General features: G+C 35.4%; 1 protein-coding gene across 6 annotated transcripts; it reads right to left on the reverse strand.

Moving 5' to 3' along the window:
* Positions 1-1428: 1428 nt before the first annotated feature.
* LOC141397688 (uncharacterized) lies at positions 1429-21053 on the reverse strand. Of its 6 annotated transcripts, XR_012411479.1 has the most exons (4): positions 20742-21051; positions 4315-4492; positions 2729-4160; positions 1429-2657 (listed from the first exon to the last, which is right to left on the reverse strand). XR_012411479.1 is itself a non-coding variant. In XM_073974323.1 (3 exons), exons 2-3 carry the CDS (start codon positions 4478-4480, stop codon positions 3616-3618), a joined length of 711 nt encoding a protein of 236 aa, XP_073830424.1. In that variant the 5' UTR covers positions 4481-4492; positions 20922-21053; the 3' UTR covers positions 1429-3615. The 6 variants fall into 6 exon arrangements, 5 of the variants coding, with proteins under 5 accessions (XP_073830424.1, XP_073830426.1, XP_073830425.1 ...); XM_073974323.1 differs by having other exon boundaries at positions 1429-4160; positions 20922-21053; XM_073974325.1 differs by having other exon boundaries at positions 1429-4160; positions 20881-21051.
* Between the last annotated feature and the right edge of the window lie 1553 nt (positions 21054-22606).

Genomic DNA, 22606 nt, shown 5'->3' on the forward strand with positions numbered 1-22606 from the left:
TGAATTGATGCGGCTGCATCGTCCGGATTTTAACTAGAATAAACCACTGGTATTTGCCTTTTAAGTACTGCATTCACACTGTATGAATGCTATTTAATTTGAATATTCTTTAATTGCGAAGATCTAACATTTGCATGCCATACTGGCGCCACACAACAGCTTACCACAGACCGGTCCATTGCTTGATAAGAGACCAACAAGGTTTCTTTGTCAGCAACCCGATCGGTGCCGGACAGCCCTTGATAACCTTGTTCCTACTTCTGATCTTGTCGCAAATAGCTGTGGCGAACGTTACGCCCAAATCTTTGTAGTTAGTGGTCAGAAACAGGTCAGCATCGACCAAAATGTTCAGGGAAAGTCTCATTTCAGCCGACCAGGTGGTGAACATTGTGACAGTGTATAAGTCAGCTACTCATATGACAAAAATTTGTAAAACTGGGTTTTCCATTTTAAAAAAAAAAATCCAAAAAATGTTTGATGCTATAACAATAATTTTTGGTACAAATATTATTTATTTATTTTTACTTATTTCAATTTGCATATACCCAGTCTTTCGTACACATAAGTACGAATTTCCAAAACTATCTCATAGTAAATCGGAGTTGTATTTGAAGACAAATTGTCTGGTGTAGACGCCTTGTAACAACGACTTTGTTCTTACATAGTCCGTGTTTATACGTTCAAACTGGAATGGCAAATATTGGGGTCGATTATGGATAGCAACCCAACTCCAATTGCGTTGCCGAAAGCAAATTTAATGATAAAAAATCCAATTTCTACATTGAAATTACTTTTTTACAATAAAATTAGTAGCTGAAGGTTCAAAACACTGATATTAAATGAATTTTTCAAACATTTCTGTCGTTTGACTCATTTTAATTGTATGATTTTCTTTTCCGGCTACGCAACTACAGTTGAGTTGCTATCCATAATCGACCCCTTTGTTCTCAATTTCGTTTAAAACTTCCTTGCAGTTTAGGGAAGTGTAAATATAATAGAGTTGGGCAATCTCGTTAAAATGAACGATCCGGATCACTGTCCTCGTTCAAAGACGAATGAGTAACATCATAAAATCCAACGTGTGAAATTAAGTATACACAGTTTTGTCAAAGAAATTACTGGTGACCATGGAACGAGATAGCGATGCGAATCGTTCAATTGAACGAGATTGCCCAACTCTAAAATATAAAGCATTCAGAACTGTCGTGGTTCGTTTTTATTACACGTTTGAAATAAAACGAATTATCTTATGGATGAAAATTTCGAACTTTAAAATTTCATGAGTAGACCCTATTACATTTTGGAAACCCAATTTACAAAAAAAGTAAAAATACAGCCTATTGTTACTTCTACCTTCTACAAATATGCCTTGGATGAGAATAATACTTACACTGAAAAACTTGTATCGGTTATGGAAACCAATGAGAATACACTTGAGAATTTTATTTTCAATTCTTTTTGACAATTTTTTTGTTAGAAGTTAAATGTGAACATCATAATTATTACATACATATTACTTAAACAACATTTATTTAAATAACAGTTAAATCTCTTGGGTGCACGCCAAATAAATCCTCATAATATTCATATCTACATTAGGCAATTTTCATTGCGGCAATTGCCATATTGATGGAGAGAGGTCTGAGACATATGCAGCCCAATTATGAACGGCCTCTCACCGTGAGTTTTCTCTTTCTCGCCTCCTCCCCTATTATAAACATCATATCGCCGTGAGTGATGTTATGTTCTCACTGTTCCCTTATTATAAACAACAAGAGGGTGAGCAAAACTCACGTTCGTGAAAAAATTAGCTATTACAAATGTAAAAAAAGTGAGAAAAAGAGGCAAATTTCTGCTGAAATTTCTCACTACCGAAATCAAAGTGAGTTGAACAAAAAAATTTAAGTGTGAACATTTATTTTAAAAAATACGAATATTTTGTATCTGTAATGATAATTAATTGTATTTTAGGTTGAAAGTAACAAAAAATAATAAGAGATTTTTTATGTTGTGAGGTTATTGTTGACCTTTGGACGCTATTTTCGTTGGTTTTAATTTGGCTTGAGGTCAACTTAAAAATTTAAAAACAAATGGGCGTTTTTGTTTTTATTCTTATAAAAAGAAAGAAATATCATTATTATAAATTTCTACCATAATGTTTATAGTTGCATAAAACGAATGTTCTTGTTTTTTAAAGCTTAGGACATTGACCGCTAACATTTTTTCAGAGTTCTTTACGAATTCGGTCTGAATCTCTGAATTCTTTCAGAATTTGGTACAAAATTGGGTCTACCTTCAGTTCCAAGAATGGCATGTAACTATCCACTGGAGTTATATGACTAGGTTTGGCATCGCACCATTAAAAGACGCAGAGTGCTGTGCATGGTGCTATCAATATTTGCCTAAGAATTTAGACGACTGCAATATCCCAAGTATAGTTGAGCAAAAACTACTCTGGTTTGTTGTGAACTTTATTCACACTATATTTGTTTACATTAGAACCTGCGACTATGTGAAAGCTATTCAAAACTACTTGAAATGCTTGTTGAGCAGGGGATTCTATCCAGTATGGTTGGGCTTCCCTCTCTAGAACGTGAAGATCATTCTTGATGGACCTAGTGTGTCGGGCCAACCCACCCAACGTTTTAGTTACAGTACTTGCTCGGGCATTACCGTGAGAGCCATCCCTATCTCACGGTAATGCCCGAGCAAGTACTGTAACTAAAACGTTGCCCGTGGTATGTATCAGTGAAGGAAGGCCTAAATCGAGTTTTCAGGTATGGACAGATCAAAAAGGTACATTCTGCATTCTGTCTGCAATTGTTATTCCTAGAGAGAGTAATGTACACGATTTGGATCTTTTAGGGTCGCAGTCTTGGAAAGAATGGGAGATGGTGCTAAACACAACTTCCACTTCATTTCCTTGGTATTCCTCAGAATTTGTCATTTCTGTTATCACCCAAAATGCAACATTAAACATTTACTTATTGTAGCCATTTAATGACGTTTTTAAACGACATTTGTTCACTTTTTTACGATTTTCCAATAAATTTCACGAATTCTTCAGTGTAAATAAACAATTTTCACATATCTGCCAAAACAAAAGAACAGCTGTTACAGATGTTGCCATGTTGTTTTAATGTTGTATTTTCTTTTACCAATATCCATGTTCTTTTACAGTGGATTGTTAATAACTGACATTTTTCTTGCTAGAAATGTTTATTAATTTGAAAATTTATTTATTTTTTTTACAAAAAATAAGAATTAATTAATCTCAAAGTTATTTGTGCAAAAAATGACGGTATGGCAACACAAATTATTATTTCAAGGGTTCACAAGTCGCGCCATTATTTTCCATTTTCCGACTTGTCAACCCTTGTTCACTTTTTGTGCTCCTCCCTGCTCAATCATAATAGCTCGAGCAGGTGAAAGTGAACTGCAACTCACTTGTGAGTAGCTCCCTACGTGAAGATTCATAATCGCTATGATGGCATAGGAGGTTAAGCCGGGACACCGGCAACTTATTGAGCAGTGTTTTGTGTGTGAATACTTTTCTTAGATTTATACAAATGCCTGCTGATTCAGCCTTGTTGAGATTAAATTATGCCATATTAGTTATTGAAAGAAATTGTAATCATCTACACTGCCTATGTAAGAAGGCCTTGCAAAGGTCGTGGAATTTTGTGTTTCGCCAAATCTTTCTACAGCTGCATGTACACTTCTTAGCATTTCGCATAAAGATTTCTCTCTAATATTCAGTCTGATTTCTTCGCAGAGTAACTGAATGTACGCCTTACCTCCATGACCAACTTGAAAGCTAACAGTACCTTCACCTGTACAATACGAAACAAAATTATAATCGGGAAATACGCCAGCCTCTCCATCACGTTGCATCGGTCGATAATCATTCATATTTCCACGACAAGCCTGTACAACTAACCACTTAAGTTTCATATCCAGCTGCTCTATTTTGAATAGAGGATTCAGTAATAACCTTTTGGCGTCTTTTACTTCATCATATTCAAGGACTCCATTATGGCAATTCGCAGTATCACGTTTGGAGCTGAGTTTAATTTGACCATCCGCTGTGCCATGACAAAGACAGAAAACAGTAACAAATCTCGCTTCATTAAATTTTTCCAACCATTCTGGTTTTTCAACTGTCGAAAAGATATCGTAAAAAGATAAAAATGCATAGTAAAAATAAAATTAAAAAACTGGTTTTCCACAATCAAGATCGTAATGTTATGCATGGAGGATACATAAGTGAACCCATCATAGATCAAAATGTCTATCAATTTAGCGACTACTTACATTCTTCGTACTTTTCTGCTATTGTGGGACGGTCTTCATTAATCAACGATACAAGCTCAACTTCGAAATGTTCGGAAAAGGCGCCTTTTATTGCTTTGATATCTGCTTCTAAACCATCTCGATTTTTATCAAAGCCAACGATAATGATGATACATTTATATGACATTGCTGCTGTTAACTGAAAGAAATTATAGAAATAATATATGTATATGATACATACAACAACAAAATATCGCTAATTTGAACAAGATATAATACCAATGAGACATCGATGTACCGTGGACCTTTACTGACGAATTTCAAGTGGAAAGTTCAATATCTCCTTCGAAGATTAAATACCAAATTTCAGCCATTTCGGTGGGATATTGGGAGCCCAACCCTCAAAATACGGAAAATCTGGAGGTACCGTTCAGTGGGGGCTATATGAAGACGTGGTGCAATACCGACAAATTTCAGTTGGGCAGTTTTATACCACCATCGAAGACTAAATACCAAATTTCAGCCATTTCGGTGGGATATTAAGGCCATAATCTAAATCGTAAATCGAAAAATTTCAAGTGAAAATTTTATACCGCCAACCAAGACTACCAAATTTCAGCATTTCGCTGGGATATTGAGGCCACAATCTTTAAAATAGCGAAAATCGGGAAGTACCGTTCTTTGGGGACTATACCGAAAAATTTCAGGTGAACAGTTTTATACCCCCAACCAAGACTAACCAACGAGGGCTTAATACCATATTTCAGCCATTTCGTTTGGATATTGAGGTCATAACTTTCAAAACCGTTCTAAGATGGCTTTATCAAAACCTGGATATGTACTGACAAAAAAAAAAAAAAGACTGAATACCAATTTTCGACCCTTTCACTGTCATAATGAAATTCGCAATATCATCCATTGTAAATTGTGATGGTTCATCCTCAGCAGAAAGATATCTAATGCGACGTAGTAATCTTCTCTTCGCCCCGTCGCTCACGGGGTGCTAGACAAACTGTCTAGTGAAATAACTTGGGCACCTCTTCGGATTTGTCAGCGTAACGTCGCCAAACGTGAATGAGGTCCTGTTATTCAACCCTTCAGATGATCACTTGTTCCGATTATGCTCACCGACCAACCTGGTTACATCCACTGTCAGATCCCCGACTCTGGGGTTGGCATCGCGCATATTTGCTAATCCCGTCGCCTCTAGAGATAGGCAAGTCGACTTTCGATTAATCGATTAGTCGACTATTTGGTTTGAAAAGTCTAAAAATCGAAGTAGACCTTTGGTTATAGAGAAATCGACAAATGACAAATATTGTAATAACACCCTCTGTTGACAGCGATATGTATCAAAAAAGCTCTAAAATCGATTTTAGTCGACTTTGATCATAATCGAAAGATCGAAAAATCGACGTTTTTGTTGAAGGTGAAAATCGAATGATCGAAAAGTCGACTTTTCCATTGAAGGTAAAAATCGAAAGATCGAATAGTCGATTTTTGACTTGGATTACGTATCCCTAGTCGCCTCTGCCGGGAAGATTGGGGGTCGATTATGGATAGCAACCCAACTGTAGTTACGTTGCCAGAAGAGAAAATCGTAGAATTAAAATAAGTTAAACGACAGAAATTTTTGTCAAATTCATTCAATACCAGCCTTTTGAATCTTGAGCTATTAATTTAATTGTAAAAAAGTTAAATTTATTGTGGGCAAAGCAACTGGAGTTGGGTTGCTATCCATAATCGACCCCCTGGTCTCACTTCGGTATTCGATCAGCATGTATATGGCGAGCGGCTGCATCACTAATGATAGAAATGTCTGAAGTTTGGCATTTATATTTCGTTGTGGCTTCAAAACTTTCTCCCAGAAAGGTCCACGGTTTGCTATAGCCCCCAGATTGTCGGTATTTTGAAGGTTTAAGCCACCTAGCCACTGAAATAGCTGAAATTTGGGACTTAGTCTTCTTTGGAGCTATGAAACGTTCCCCCAGAAATTTGTTAGTATAGGTCAGTGCTCACCTGCGAGCCCCTACTGAGAGCAAGTGAGCGTAACTTTCAATGTAAAACACACAGTAATGTATGCTCACTTGCTTTCAGTAAGGGCTCGCTGGTCAGCACTGGTATAGGTATTTAGTATTTGTTCTTCGATGGTGGTCATGGTAGAACAAAAAAAGGTAACAGCAATACACAGCTAACTAAACTGGGTTGTAACGTTAGTGTCAAATTCCATACGACATTTAAAATTTAAATACATACATGTATTTTGTTTTTGTATTTTTGAACGCTCACGCAACAAGCAGAGCTATAGTTTTGGCCCTTATATACAGTTGAACCTCGATTATCCGTGAATCGATTATCCGGGAACCTCCATTATCCGTGATAGAAAAGAAATGTTGGACTTTTTCCATTTCTTCTATTTTTCGTTATAAACTTCATTGCCCGGGAGTAAAAACACACTTTCCAATTAATCTGATTAAGCAAACAAAAGGTAAACAAACGAAAACTGGAAATTCTCCCGTATTACACAATTTGTGTATTTTTAGTATTACAAAAACCATTGGGCAAAGTCAATTCAGATGAATCTGATGATGATGATATTATGTATCCTTTTAAAATTTGGTGGATTACCGTAACAATTTTAATTAAAATTACAGATTTTCATATTATTGTACAATACTATATCATTTTTACTCAAAAATATGTTCAAAAACTGCATAAAAGCATTGCCTCCATTATCCGGGAAAATCGATTATCCGTAATGCCTCCGGTCCCGACCATCACGGATAATCGAGGTCCGACTGTATTTATTTCTATTTCGATGTACATTAGGGATATATACATATTTTTAAGAAAAATATATTCATCAGAAAAAAAATATTTCCCATAAAGATTTCTTCATATCAATTAAAAGTAACCTCCTCCAAGTCCGAACGACGTGCCGCACACTAAAACACCGCTTATTGAGGCGGTACAATAAATGTTAATATGTGTGGTTTTTTGTTAAATTTGAAAAACATAAAGTCCTAATAAACATGGGCTTCATTGATTTCAAAAACAAAAGTTGGAGACAGGTTCTCCTTTTTCAATGAATTTCCAGCGACCACAAACATTTTTGCAAGAATTCTACTTTCTGCGAGAAATTATGAATTTAGTGGAATGATGTGGAAACATTCTAATTGAAAATGTAACGAATTTTCATTCATGTTTTCCAAAATATTCAATCAACTGTGAAAAATATTAGTTTTATAAATTCCAAAAATTTATAGACATTTCCTTGTTTTGTTTACATGTATCGGTGACAGTAACGTTACAAACAAAAACAAATTTCTTTGTGGTTGTTGTTGAGGTTCAATTTGAAATACATGTATTTTGTTTTTGTATTTTTGAACGCACACGCAACACGCAGAGCTATAGGTTTGGCCCTGAGTTGTATTAGTTGTAGTATCCCACCATACCATTGCAATCGAAAACGATATCGTTTTCGAATGTTTCTCGATAGTTTTGCGGATATTTTGTTCGAGAATGACACACACTCGTCGCTCAGTTTGTGGCAGGAAAACCTTCGATTTCTAATAATCTAATAATCGGCAATAATAATATTTGCAAATGATTAACGATAGTTTTTACGATAATGCCGAAAAACATTTTTGGTGGAGTTTCTTGATGTTTCTGTTATGTGCCTTTTTCGCCTTTATTTCTTTGATGTGGTATCCGATGGAATTGCAATTTTCGAATTTCGATAAAAGCTGAGTTGTACTGAATTGTGCTAGGTTTGTGCTAGGAGGGTTTTAAATTTATCAACAGATTTTGTATGTAACCTTTCTTTTCTTAAGGATTCGTTATCGTCCATGTCCCCTGTCTTTACCCTAATTATAAAAGTTAAAAAATGGTGAAGTCGAATTCTCCCGCTTATTGAGACTTATTTATATGTTTTAATTTTCCATGGCTGATGGACCGTTGAACCTATCCATTTTAAGAAATTTGTAAATATATCGTTTTTCTTGATCGGGGGCGCAAGGATCGTTGTCTCGAAAATTAACTTGCAAGGCGATGCACTCATAACTTTAGCAAATAAAGCTATCATATACCAATAAGTCCCCGAAATTCATCTGCAAATATTTAGCATTTTGGACCACGCAACATTCCTGAACATTTTCTCAAAATTGCATGAAATTAGGTTCAGTAGTTTTGGAGAAATAATGTATTGAAAGAGTGGGTGTTGTCATCAGTATTCAAGATGTAACATATTTAAAAAAATGGGCGTGGTCTGGTATTTTGGCTCCAAATATGTACCTAGGGTTTGCCTCCCAAAATTTATACTGAAACCGATATAATCATAAATTTGGCTTATACATACAACGTTTAAAAAAAGCGTTGGGAAGGTACCCCATCTCCTCCGAAATTTATAAAATATACATAACAAGGGCAAACATTGAGCTTTTGCTGCAAATTTGATGGAAATCGGTTCAGTAGTATTGGAGTAATAACATATTTTAAAAAACAGGCGTGTTCGGGTCTTTAGACCCCAAAGAAGTACCTAGATTGTAGATTAATCTAACATTTTTTAAACCTATACATGTGCAATTTTTGCAAATATAGTGTTTTATTTAAAATATCACACAAAGGAATTCAATAAAATATGTAGGCTGTTTTCGGGGGCCATCCCTAACAATTTCTGGAAAATCGGTTCAGTAGTTTCTGCAAAAAAAATTAACCCCCTGTTTTTGTAACTATTTTTTGTTCGTTCGTCTATATTCGTAATAATTCAGGCATCCATAGCTCAGCCCCCAGATGACATACGGACCTAATTTTTCGTAGACGCGTTCCATATATAGTTAAGAATTCTTACTTACTTACTTAGCTGGCCCATTACAGAACATTTGTTCTATAGGCCGAACTAAGAAGAGATCTCCATTCCTCTCTATTTGTTGCTTTGCACTCTGGAATACCGCGCCTTGTCATCTCATCATCCACTTGTTTGCGCCATCTATTCCTTGGCCTGCCAATTCTGCGTGCACCGCCATGTGGCATGTATTCATACGCCTTTTTAGCGGGTTCATCATCGCTCATTCTTATGATATGGCCTAGCCAACGCAATCGCTGCATCTCGATACGTTTAACAATATTCATGTCGTTGTATAGCAGATACAGCTCGTGGTTCATGCGACGTCGATATTCACCGTCAACGCAGATTGGTCCGTAGATCTTTCGAAGAATTTTTCTCTCAAAGACACCAAGCACTGCCATGTCTGCTTGCGCAAGTACCCAGGCTTCGGAGCCATACATCAGCACGGGTAGTATCAGTGTTTTGTAGAGCGTTATTTTTGTTTGACGAGATGTGGCTTTGTTTTTAAACTGCTTACTTAATCCAAAGTAGCATCTGTTGGCCAATACAATTCTTCTTTTTATTTCACAACTGATGTCGTTTGTTGTGTTGACGGAGGTGCCGAGGTAGACGAAGTCTTTTACTACCTCAATATTATAGGAACCAACTTCCACAGTCGGTCCGAGCTCAATGGACGCATTGCGCGTCGACACCATCAACTTGGTCTTCTCACCGTTTACCGCCAGACCCACTTTAGCAGATTCTCCTTCGACCTTTATAAAGGTATCAGTTACTTCTTTTACTGATCGACCCATGATGTCTATATCATCAGCATAAGCAAGTATCATGTGACTATTGGTGTAGATTGTGCCACTTCTTTTGACGTTTGCCTCTCGTATAACCTTTTCTAGCAGGATGTTGAAGAGGTCACACGAAAGGCTGTCTCCTTGTCTGAAACCTCTTTTGGTACCAAACTCTTCGGAGATGTTCTTTCCTATTTTAACTGAGGACCTCGTGTCAGTTAAAGTCATTTTACAAAGCCGGATGAGCTTTGCGGACTTTGAGCGCAGCGGACTGTCGAAGGCTGCTTTATAATCGACAAAAAGGTGGTAGGTGTCGATCTGCATCTCTTGGGTCTTCTCCAGGATTTGCCGCAGGGTAAATATCTGGTCAATGGTGGACTTGCCAGGTCTAAAGCCGCATTGGTATGGTCCAATAATCTCGTTGACCATTGGCTTTAGTCGTTCGCACAATATCCCTGACACGATCTTGTAGGCAATAGGGAGTAGACTTATGCCCCTATAGTTAGAGCATACAGTCTTATCTCCCTTCTTGTGGACGGGGCACAGGATACTCAGGTTCCAATCGTCGGATACTCGTTCTTCCTGCCAGATGGTGCTAACTAGCTGATGAATACACCTTATCAGCGTGTCGCCTCCGGTTTTGAACAGCTCGGCTGGTAAGCCATCGGCCCCTGCTGCCTTATTATTCTTCAGCCGATTTATTGCTGTCTTTACCTCATCTTGGCTGGGCGGTATACATTCAATACCATCTTCTGGGATTGGCACTGTGGTATCTTCGTCGTCTTCGCTGCTATTGGATACCAACAGATTTGAAAAATGTTCTTTCCATATCCTGAGTACACTATCTGTATCAGTTACCAAATTACCTTGCTGGTCTCTACAGGAGGATGTGCCTGTACCAAAGCCATCAGTTTGATGCTTGACTCTTTGGTAGAATTTTCGGACTTCATTCTGGCTCCTGTACATCTCGATTTTTTTACACTCCCGCTAAGAATTCCTCTTTTAAAAATCAGAGCTCTACATTTGCGCTGAGGCGAGTAAATCGATCTAGAAATTTTGACAGTTCGAGTTAGAAAAATAAAAACTTTTACAAAAACAGGGGGTAAATTTAAAATTAAAAAAAAAAAAAACATAAAAACCTAATACCGTCATAGGATTTGTATTCATAATGATATGGCGTTTTTTTAAATATGGCCCGTCCGGAATTTTTTAGATGTAACATATTTAAAAATTGTGCGTGGTCTTTGGGTCCTAAAAAGTAGGTAAGGTCGGAGACACAGCCACAATTGTGTCGCAAATTAATTTCAAAACCGATATACTCGTAATTATTGTAAATATAGCATTTTTATAGTACCCCGCCCCTCCGAAATTCAACTAAATTTGTAGCATATTTCAGCCATCCCTGTACATTCCCTGACAATTGCAGGGAAATTGGTTCAGTAGTTTTTGTAGAAAAGATAAAAATTGAAAAATGTAGTAGATTTAAAAGAGTGCGTGGTCAAATCTTCTTTGCATAAAAATCAAAGTTGAGTTAGCGAACATTTCAAAATAAGAGTTATCCAAATTAGTCCAGTCGTTCTCAACTGATGCCATTACCAAAAAAGGTCACGCACAAACCACTTTGTCGTGTGGCTTTAACGATTGTTTTGAGTTATTTATGTGCTTAAAGTGACTCCAAAACTTTTTCCCTAAAGCTCATCTATAAAAACTTTAAAAGCTTTTTGTGAGTGAGCTTTTTTCTATCGAATCACCTTGTAATTAAGATTTTATCTAATCTTATGCAAAAGCTCATCCAAATATGACACAGGGATATGAGGTTGTAAAAAAGTCATAACCCTATTATTTACATTTTTCAAATAACTGTAAACACAAACGCACAAAAACAAACAGAAGCGGAAAAATAAAAAAAAAAAATATTAAATAAAAATAAAACGGATGTTGCTTTAATTTAATATATATTGTAAACAACATATTTAATAGCAATTTTTCAGATTATTTGTGCAGTATTCCATTTTTAATTTTCAAGCAATTCTTTTTGCAAATTCGTGTATGTATACGTAAACAAAGATCAGCTGACTGGTATCTTATATCATTATAGACTAGTGTAAACAACTAGGATTTGAAAGTTGGATTTAGAAATCGAGTCGATTTAAAAGTACTAGTCTAAACGGGCTATTAAATCCTCGTATACGTATGTTGCTAGAAAAGTACCAAAAGTTGCAACTACATATTTCCACGCAACTTTTGCTAAATGTCAAATACGATTTGCAAACAAAACATGAAAAACAGAAAATAAAATAAGGACATCGAAAATAATTAAAATAAAAAGTTTTTCAATATTTGTTTTAAGTTTCGATATTTGTTTAGACATCTGCAAACGTCTATAGTGGCGATGGCAAAAGAATGCGATGTACTTTTTTGTTTGCTGTTGTGTATACATAAACAACAATCAGCTGACTCTCATTTAAATCCTCCAAAAGGTATATCTAAATGCCGAAAGATTTGTATTAGATTTATTTAATCCAATGGAGTATTTATGAATAGTCTAAATCAAGCATAAGGTATTCTACTTCTCCAAGGAATAAGCCATAAAGGCCTGCGTACATAAGCTGCTCTGCCTGATTGCCTTGCTTTGCTGCTTCAATAAAAAATAAAAGAACAAAGAAGGCCGACCCAATTTCCAACTGATGGCAACCCAGTTCAAAATTTCGTCTTTATTCTATTATTTTTATTACGTCAGAAATGAAGCAGGAAAGCAAGGCAATCAGGCAGAGCGGCTTATGTACGCAGGCCTTTAGACTAGCCATAAATCCTCGACTGGATTTAATAAATCCAGTACAAATCTCATTGCATTTAGATATACATTTTGGAGGATTTAGTCAGCTGATTTTTGTTCATAGCACAATTACCAAGGTAGATGCATCAGCCCATCTGAAAGAATGTGAAACGTCAAAAGAATTTTTTGCAAATTGAATTTTGTCAAAAAACATACGTAAAATTATAAAGGTATTGTTTAATACTGAAAATGTTAGCACATTATGCTACTAATGCTAACTAAAGAGCAAATAAATAAACGAATTATTTTATCGTTTAGACATTATAAATATTAGTCTTGGTTGATTAAAATCAACTTTGTACATCAAAACAAATATAATTTTTCCGCCTTGTTTATAAATTTTTACATTTTAAATTATTTTTAGTGTAGCAATTCACCGATGCATTTACCTTGTTTCTTGTGCCAGCTTGCAACTTTTTGTATTTTCTACCAACATGTTGCAAAAAACAGAGTTGTATACGAGGATTTATGCCAGATTTAAAACAAATACACTCAATACGAGGATATATTTTTGAATGGAAAATCTGGTAGATTATCGCCAGATTTAGCAAATAAATCCTGATAATGGGCTAAATCCGGCTAATGAGATCATATCTAAATGGCCTATTAACGTGGAGGAAGAGCTTTGTACTTTCATAAACAAAAGGAAACTAATTGTTCCTATTTACTTCAACAGATTTCGGGGTGGAGGGTATAAAAAGTTCGACCCTGTCGAACCTAAAGCCGTTCTTACTTGTTATACCCTCCACCATAATATGGAGGGTATATTTAAATGTGTCATTCCGTTTGTAACACATCGAAATATTCATCAGAGACCCTATAAAGCATATACATATATTATTGATCAGGATAAAATTGTAAGTCGATATTACCATGTCGGTCTGTTGAAATAAAGATAGAGCTCGCAATTTTTAAGATAGAGCTTTCTAATTTTGTAAAGAGGTTTCTATTACTCCCAGGATGTTTGGTATTTGCAAATGGGCTACATCGGTCCACGTTATTTTGATGGTTTTACCGAATTATGGGAAATTTGGTATTTAGTCTTCTTTGAGACTAAAAACTTTACTACAGAAATTTGTAGTTATACATCGACGTTTTGATATAGCCCCCATGGAACGGTATCTTTCGAATTTCGTTGTTTTGAAGTTAGACCCTTTATTTTACCGAACTTGCTGAAATTTGGTACCATTACTGGTAGCAATGTCAAAAAGAAACATAAAAATTCAATTTTCTTCTATTATTTCACAGTTTTTAATTTTGTTTTGTCAGTGTTCGCCTTTTTCTTCCGCTTTTCAATTCTACCATTTTTTACCTGTAGAAATTTTGCTGGTAGCCTGTGGTAGAAGAGAAAGGCATTTTTGCTCTCTCTCCTTTCTCACTCTCTTAAAAATTGCTTCCAGTTTTACCACTTTATGGGGTTAAGGAACGCTTTGCAGGTTAAAAATGGTAACAAATGGTAACCTCAGGTAAGTAAAGGAACACAACTAATATATGTCAAATAAATGACGTAAACTCCCAAAACACCTGTTTTAAGTGCAAGTGTAAAACGTGTTTTGTAATGAAAGAAACTCAAGTGGATACTTTTGATTGTGACTCACTGTATTTGAAACTATTTAAAAATGGGGATATTTTTATTTGTTGTTGTCTTATGCTTGGTTTACATTTACGAAATCCACTCGATTTCAACTGTCAATTCCATTACTCAAACGTCATATGAAATCCAATCGATTTCAGATGAGTTTTCATTTGACGGCAAAGGAATTGACAGTTGAAATCGAGTGGATTTCGTAAATGTAAACGAAGTATTAACTATGGCTGCGATTAAGAGTAAGTCCGAATTCACACGTTCAAACATGAATGGTAAATTTTCTTCTCAATTTCTGTTAAAATTTCCGATCAGTTTAGAGCAATGTCGTACTTTGATATTGTTAAAGTTACGAAGTTTTTCGGCAATTCACACACACACGACCCGAACGCAACGAAAGAGCACACAAATGTTTTGATTTGTTTTTGTTTTGCAGCATGCGTGCATACAACGTTACTAACACACTGTCAAAAGTTGCAAATATTGAGAATTTTGTGTGCCCTCTTCTTGATCGGCTGTGGTTTAGACACGCAAATAATTTGCGTGTCAATTTTTTTACCCTTCTTTATACCTCTCGTCTCACTCGCCCATACACTCAATTTACATACCATACATTTTGAACGTGTGACTTCTGAGTAAAGAAAAGAAAGCAGATGGTCTGTTCCTTTACTTTTGAAAGTGGTAAAACCGGCAAAAGTAGCAAAAGTTGTAATCTGCTTCCATATGAATTGTATGGTGTCTGAAGTAATGGAACGCTTTTCGAGTAAAAAGGTGTAAAACTTGAAGATTCTTGCACGTAAAGGAACAGAGCTAGAATTTCCCGCCACTGTACATGTGTGTACTGCGTACTATCGATAGTCGGACTATCGTTTTGATCACTGTCGTAAAGCATTGTTTATATCGGACTAAAGCTCGGTACACATTGTCATTTTTGAATGACAGCTTTGTTGTTGCTTGCTAGTGTGGCCGTTCATTTTTTGTCATTCATCATGCAACCACAAAATGTTTTGTGCTTGCTGAACGGTTTGACAGTTATCGATAATTGCGAAATATCGACATTCAAAACTGACTATGTGTACCCAGCTTAAGAAGCACTTATGTTTTAAATGATTCGCGACAAATAACTGAAATAACTTGCTTTGGTTTCCGAATTAACCTTTGTTTTACAACAGCAGTCAAAACAATAATCGGACTATCGTTACTCTGCCAGCTCTAGTGTGTACCCCTTTTATTCACCTCTACTTCCTCGCCTATACTCTCAATTTACTTTTCCATTGAATTTGAACGTGTGAAGCAGGGCTGCCAGTTTTTTTTTACCCAAATCGCCAAATCAAGTATCGAAAATCGCCAAACCGAAAATTCGTCAATTTATGTTAAAAGGTATACAGCATTTAGCTGTTTATATTAAGTTGGGTTTTTTCATTTGTAACGACATTATAAAGTATACATATAAGGGTGAAATTGTAAGTCGATCTATGCATCTCCGTTCGTCCGTCTGTGCTAATAACTTTAGCATCCAGATAAATCGAGATAGGACACTAAAATTTTGCACAAATGCCTCCTTTGTTTGCAGGAAGGTCAAGTTCGATGATGGTCTATATCGGCCTACGTGTTGGTATAACATACGTATATATATATAACAGTACAGCCCGACTGTTCGCTACATTTTCTGACCGAATTAGCTGTAAGTTGGCATTTTCAATCCAAGTGATCACGAAATTTCTCAATCAAAAATTATGGACATACATAGGTCTATATTTTGGAATAGCCCCCATATAATTGTACCCACCGATTTCAGGTATCTTGAGGTGTTTTAACTACATTTTCCGACCGAATTAGCAATAATTTCGGATTTGACCACTGGAACCCTTAAATTCCATATTAGAACTATCTAGAACTACAAAAAAACTGAAATCGGGCGGTACAGGTATATGGGCCATAGCCCATATTTGAATTTGTAATGCCTGCAAACAAAGGATTGTTGCGTATTATCTCAATTAGTTTAGAAAATATAGTGATTACCACAGACAAACGGACATGCATGTATCGATTCAGAATTTACCCGGATCAAGAATATTCAGTGGTGTGTCCAAACGTATTTTGTAAATAATAACACTGTGCAACAAGAACAAATTGACCCTATTCTGACAGGCACAGGTTTAAAAAGAGAACATACGTATTTTGTCAGGCTCATATCGCTCATTTACTCAAAGAGTGGCATAATTCAAAAAATGGGTTTTTTGAGTTAACAATTTCTATTTTTTCTACGACTTCTACTTTATCTTGTGTCAAATTTTCAAGTTAATATCTCGAAAACTCAACGAGATACAGCTTATTTTCTAGGAGTTTGGCAAAAATCATCAAAAAAGTTTTTTGCATTTATGAAGCACTAAAACACTTCAAGTCATGCTTGATCTTGCACAGAAATTTAGCACTGATATCTGGCTAGTTCTCTTCAAAATATGGTCCAACTAGTTATTTTATTTAATTAATTTCTCGTTAGAGACGAACTTACTGACCAAGATGCTTTTTGAAAAAGGAAAGCCGACGATACGAACCCACACAATCACCACTGTGTGACATGCATGTTTCGCCTTTGGTTTAGGAAGGCTCCTCAGACACATCGACTGTGGGGCGGCTTCGCTATCCTCTAACTTATTTCCTCTTTCAAATGCAAGTTGTTTTTTTACAAAGTTGAATTTTTGGTTCAAATCTTTGTATGGCTTTCATGACAAACGCTTAGCGTAGCCTTTGAAAGTTATGAGTTTGGTTCTGAACACTAACACGCCGTGACAACACTTTTTCCATGTGTTTTTCAAGGACGTGGGTTCGAACCCCAGCCTGGCTCAAGCTGATTTTTATTTTTATTTGAAAATTTTGCCTATTAGGCGAAGGTCATTTTTTATTAATTTTTTTTTTAATTAATTTCTCGTTAGAGACGAGCTTACTGACCAAGATGCTTTTTGAAAAAGGAAAGCCGACGATACGAACCCACACAATCACCACTGTGTGACATGCATGTTTCGCCTTTGGTTTAGGAAGGCTCCTCAGACACATCGACTGTGGGGCGGCTTCGCTATCCTCTAACTTATTTCCTCTTTCAAATGCAAGTTGTTTTTTTACAAAGTTGAATTTTTTGTTCAAATCTTTGTATGGCTTTCATGACAAACGCTTAGCGTAGCCTTTGAAAGTTATGAGTTTGGTTCTGAACACTAACACGCCGTGACAACACTTTTTTCCATGTGTTTTTCAAGGACGTGGGTTCGAACCCCAGCCTGGCTCAAGCTGATTTTTATTTTTATTTGAAAATTTTGCCTATTAGGCGAAGGTCATTTTTTATTAATTTTTTTTATTTTGTGTAATATTATTTTTAAGTCGGTTAGTCAAATTTCAATCGACAACTTAAAACGCGTTTTTCTCGAAACTTGATTTTTTAAATGTGTCACTCTTTGAGTAAATGAGCGCTATCTTCCAAACCGTTAAGAATTTTGATTTACACTCGAAGCAAAAATACTATGTTATCATTGTTATGTAATTATTTACAAAATTATTCACATGCATGGATTTTTTGGGAATATATTACAAATTGAATTAAGTTTTTAACGTTACATATAAAACATAAAAATACAAAAAAAAAATTTTTAATTAATAAAAAAGAGGACATTTCCTAAAATTAGCCAACGAAATCGCCAACTATTCTATAATCCGCCAAAAATCGCCAAATTAAGTCGCCAAACGCGTTGAAAAATCGCCACGTTTGGCGAGAAATCGCCATATCTGACAGCCCTGGTGTGAAGACGTTTTTGTACTCTTTTGTGCATAGGTACTTTATTCCAGTCCAGAGCTGAACAAAATCGAGAGAGAGGCAAATTTAAGGGATGTTTCTTGATGTTTCATTACTTATTTCAACATTTTTTAAACATTAATGTTGTCTAAAATCGTCCACAATGCTAATTATTAAAAAATATTAATAAAAAATTGCATAAACTTTTAATTGTTTATGGTTCACAAAAACTAAGTCCCGATTTACATTAGGCGAGTTTACTTGCGGCAATTGTCATTTTGTAGGAGAGAGAGGTGAGGCATATGGTAACCCTTTGCCTCTCAGCACCCTCTCTCACCTACAAATTGACAATTGCCGCAAGTAAACTCGCCTAATGTAAATTGGGACTAAGAGTACGTTTTCACAATTTGCCTGTGTGCATCACAGATAATAGGTCTGTCTGGTTACTTTCCCAATAAGAATTGTCCAGCAAGAACTTTCTCAGAGAGTAAGGAGTTTTTATTCTCTTTTGTAAGAAAATGGTAAAAAGTAAACAGACACCTTCCCAGCAAAAACCAGCAAGCAATCAGCTGACTTGCCAAAACAGAACAATTTGTCCGCCAATGAAGGAAGCAACAATTTTGTTTTTTTCAGCATTTCCCGGATATAAGCACTGTGGGAAATGCAAAAAAAGCTGTGCATATAAGCGGGGGATTCATTTATCGAAATCACGTTTATAAGCACAATCAGTGCTTATATATAAATCCCGGTTATAAGCACTATCGGTTCATATATATAAATCCCCCACATACAAATTCTCATTAAAATTACAATTTATTCTTTTTTAATCAACAATTTCATTCATAAGAAAACATCCCACTTCTCTGTGTAGTATTAATCTCGTATATCAATAGAAGTTACGTATATTTAAAGAGAGAATAATCTTAATTATTTTTATTCTTAAACGAGCAAAAAAGCGTTAAGTTCGGCCGGGCCGAACCATTAAATATTCTTAACTAATATAAAATAAATATTTTTTTTGCTGTTACGAAAGTACCAATGTCAACAATTTTAGGCGGAGAAATATTTTGACAACTGAGGACCCCAAATACCTAATTTTAGCTAATTTCGTCAGCTAAAAGTTTGAAAATATCTGAAATCGAGAAGTAACGGTATTTGGGGCTATACCAAAATATGGAATTATGTCCACAATTTTGCATAGATACGTTTTTTGGCTACTAGGAACCATAAATGTCAAATTATAACTAAATCGGTCTGTAGCTGAAAACCTCAAAATACCTGAAATCGGACGGTACGGTTATATGGGGGCTATACCAAAACTCGAACTGCAAACAAAAGACTCATCTTTTCGAATTTTCAGCATCCTATCTTTATTTTTGTGGATGCTAGAGTGATTACTACAGACGGAGAAACGCAAATGCATAGATCGAATCCGAATTTTACCCTGATAAAGAATATTTTTACTTTATGGTGTTGAAAATGATTAATTCAAGGAGTTACAAACGGAAAAACAAAGTTAATATAACTTTCATACTATGATGAAGGGTATAAAAAGTCCCTTAATTTTGCCTGTGCATTGTCTAAAATAGAATTGCTCTATGTTTTCTATTTCATGAAGAAATGTTGTATTGGTTGGCATTACAGCCTTACTCCGACATAACTTTTCTGACTCCCCTTGAATCTCCATAACATTGTAGGTTGTTACTGCTCGTCAAAAATCACATTGTATGTTAATACAAAAAAACTGGGTCAACAATATTCATTGATTTTCTAAATTAGTCAATAATTTTTTTGCCACCGCCATAGCCAGCCACTATATGGAGTAAATGGCTTATTTATTTTTAATGCAAATAGCTCAGCTTTCTCTAAAAGCATATTGCCTAAAAGAGCAGCTCCAAACGAACGCATTTCGAAGACTGCCTGCTCATTTTGCGTTTTATATTGATATTTTGTTCCAGCAAAAGGCAACTTGGGGTTAGATTTTGATGGGAACAATATCCTCAGACAAAAATATCCATAAAAATATTGTCATTTTCCGCAAAAATCGTCTTCGAACTTTTTTGAGTTTTCGTGTTTGAGTAACTTGACGGCACAAAATTGAGTATTCCTTCGTCTATGTTTTCATTAGTCTATGCTTCCAGCAACAATTGGTACAAATTGTTACAAATTTTCGGGCGGTGGTGCTCAAAATATTTTGTGCATTAGCCTCTCTGAGCAAGTCTTTCCTTTGCTAATCCACGACAACTGAGAATAAAGAAAACATATATTGTTGTTGCAGTCACGTTAACGTATATAGGTGCTCTTGGCTGTTTTAGGGTAACCAGACAAAACTAATAAGTTTTACAACTTGTCATAATAAAATTGTGAATCACCGTCATAAGAAATGTACACACACGTAATTGTATATATATCATCATATCATGCACAAACATACAACATGTTAATAAATGTTTATATTAAGAACGTGTGTTATTAATAATTGATCGACTTGACGCGGGCATCGTAAAAAAGTCGGCTTATCTTTAAACCGTTCTTTCAGAAGCCCTTTTGAATTAAAGTAAAATCATCATTTTCAAATAATTTTTAAGTTCACATAATTTTAGTTTGAAAAGTACCTATGTATAAAAAAATATTTTTGTTTAGATTTTCAAGCAAATAAAAAACTTATTTCATAATTATCCGAATATGCAAAGATTTGTTATCAACATTAAAAAATATGTATAGGTATAACAGATTTATTTACAATCTGAATACCACACAAAAACAAATTGTTTCAGTTAAATTAAATCAGTTACGTATTTCGACACATTTAATTTCTTTTTAATATTTTCTTTTGTTTGTTTATGATTCTTTGTTTGTTGTATTCATCCGAACGAGTGCGGATAACAGAAACTGTGTTATTTTGCTGACGATTATTCCGATACTGATGAAATCGTTCGACGTCGCGAATGATTGTAGATAAAGTTAAGTGTTGCCATCATTTGGGATTTTCCCAAATCGGGGCCAACTTTTAAATCTGCGGGCTTGGGGGAAATCTTATAAATTTCGGATTTTTTCCGAACATTGAAATTGCGTTCTTGTAAAAACGTTCCGATGGGTCGTCCATGAAATAAAATAGCTCGATATTTCAACTAACGTAGTTCACGGTGCGCCTTAACTAATTTTAAATGGAAGGTGCTTACACCTGGGAAGTTTTTGCAGATTCTGAAACTACAATGCTCATAGATGAGAAATATCAAGAAACAAAAAAATCGCCGGAGGGATTTTGAAATAAATCGCGATTTAAGTTCACATTTTAGGGGTCCTTAAGGTTTTTACGATTTTGCTTGGAAACCGCGAGTCCTATATAAATGGGCCTGAAGAAGATGTTGTAGCTGTGAAAATTCTGCACAAGATTGACCTTTATGATATTTTCGTAGGTTTTGCGGTTTTTGCGATATAGAAGTTCAAATTGAGACCTATTTACATAGGACTCGCGGTTTCCAAGAAAAATCGTAAAAATCTAAACAAACCCTAAAAATGTGAACTTAAATCGCGATTTATTGTAAAATCCCAACGGCGATTTTTTTTATTTCTTGATATTTCTCATCTATGAGCATTGTAGTTTCAGAATCTGCAAAAAACTTCACAGGTGTAAGCACCTTCCATTTAAATTTGGTTAAGGCACACCGTGAGTTCTTAGCCATTTCCCTATGATGATATGTAGACTTGGGTTATGACTTGTTGCCTTTTTTTCTCCATAATGATATCCTGTAGCAGGAATAAATGAACTTTTGCCTATTAATGATTAAAAAACTTTTATTCGGGTTATGTATGTAAGTAAGAACGGCGTTTATACCCTCCACCACGAGTTGCATTGAACTAAAATGGAACAATTAATTTCCTTTCGTTTATGAAAGTATTAAGCTAGAAGAAGTGGAATATGGAATATTTTATCAAGGTTTAATACAAATGAGACATCGATATTTTCTACCCATTCAGAATCCGAAATACCATGTTACAGCCATTCCATTTAGACAATGGGTGTACAATAGAACGATCAAAAAAAAAAAAAAAAAAAAACAATTTTTCGATTAGAACTTCTACCCCCTAATTTTTTCAATTGACCCAAAACCCTTGTATATGAAATTTTATGACAAGCGGTTAAAGTTAACTCGTGCCACCCGGGCGATCTTTGTTTTCATAGTAATTTGTATAGGGCCAAAGGTGCATTTTCACGAAAAGCAGCATTTATGGTCCAATCGATGAAAAAAATCGGTTCGGAGTTTGATATAGATCCGATAGGCCGATATTAGGTATTTTGAGTCCTATTTAGCTATATTGAAATCTTATCCGATTTTCCCAATTTTTTGTAGGATTCGTTTTTCGCCACAAAAATGAACTGTTAAAAAATGTTCATCCATTGGACCATAAATTAGAATTTTTTTCGTAAAAATTCACCTTTGTCCCATACAAATTACTATGGAAACAAAGATCGCCT

Source organism: Musca autumnalis, unplaced genomic scaffold (genome assembly GCF_047663935.1).
Source record: "Musca autumnalis isolate F117 unplaced genomic scaffold, ASM4766393v1 scaffold_3, whole genome shotgun sequence".
NCBI lineage: Eukaryota > Metazoa > Arthropoda > Insecta > Diptera > Muscidae > Musca > Musca autumnalis.

Excerpts from the sequence above, each read along its gene's own strand:
- LOC141397688 (XM_073974323.1), bottom strand. The coding sequence starts at position 4,480 with ATGTCATATAAATGTATCATCATTATCGTTGGCTTTGATAAAAATCGA. Across the intron at positions 4,161-4,314 it reads AGCAGAAAAGTACGAAGAAT|TTGAAAAACCAGAATGGTTG; the intron begins GTAAGTAGTCGC and ends TCTTTTCGACAG.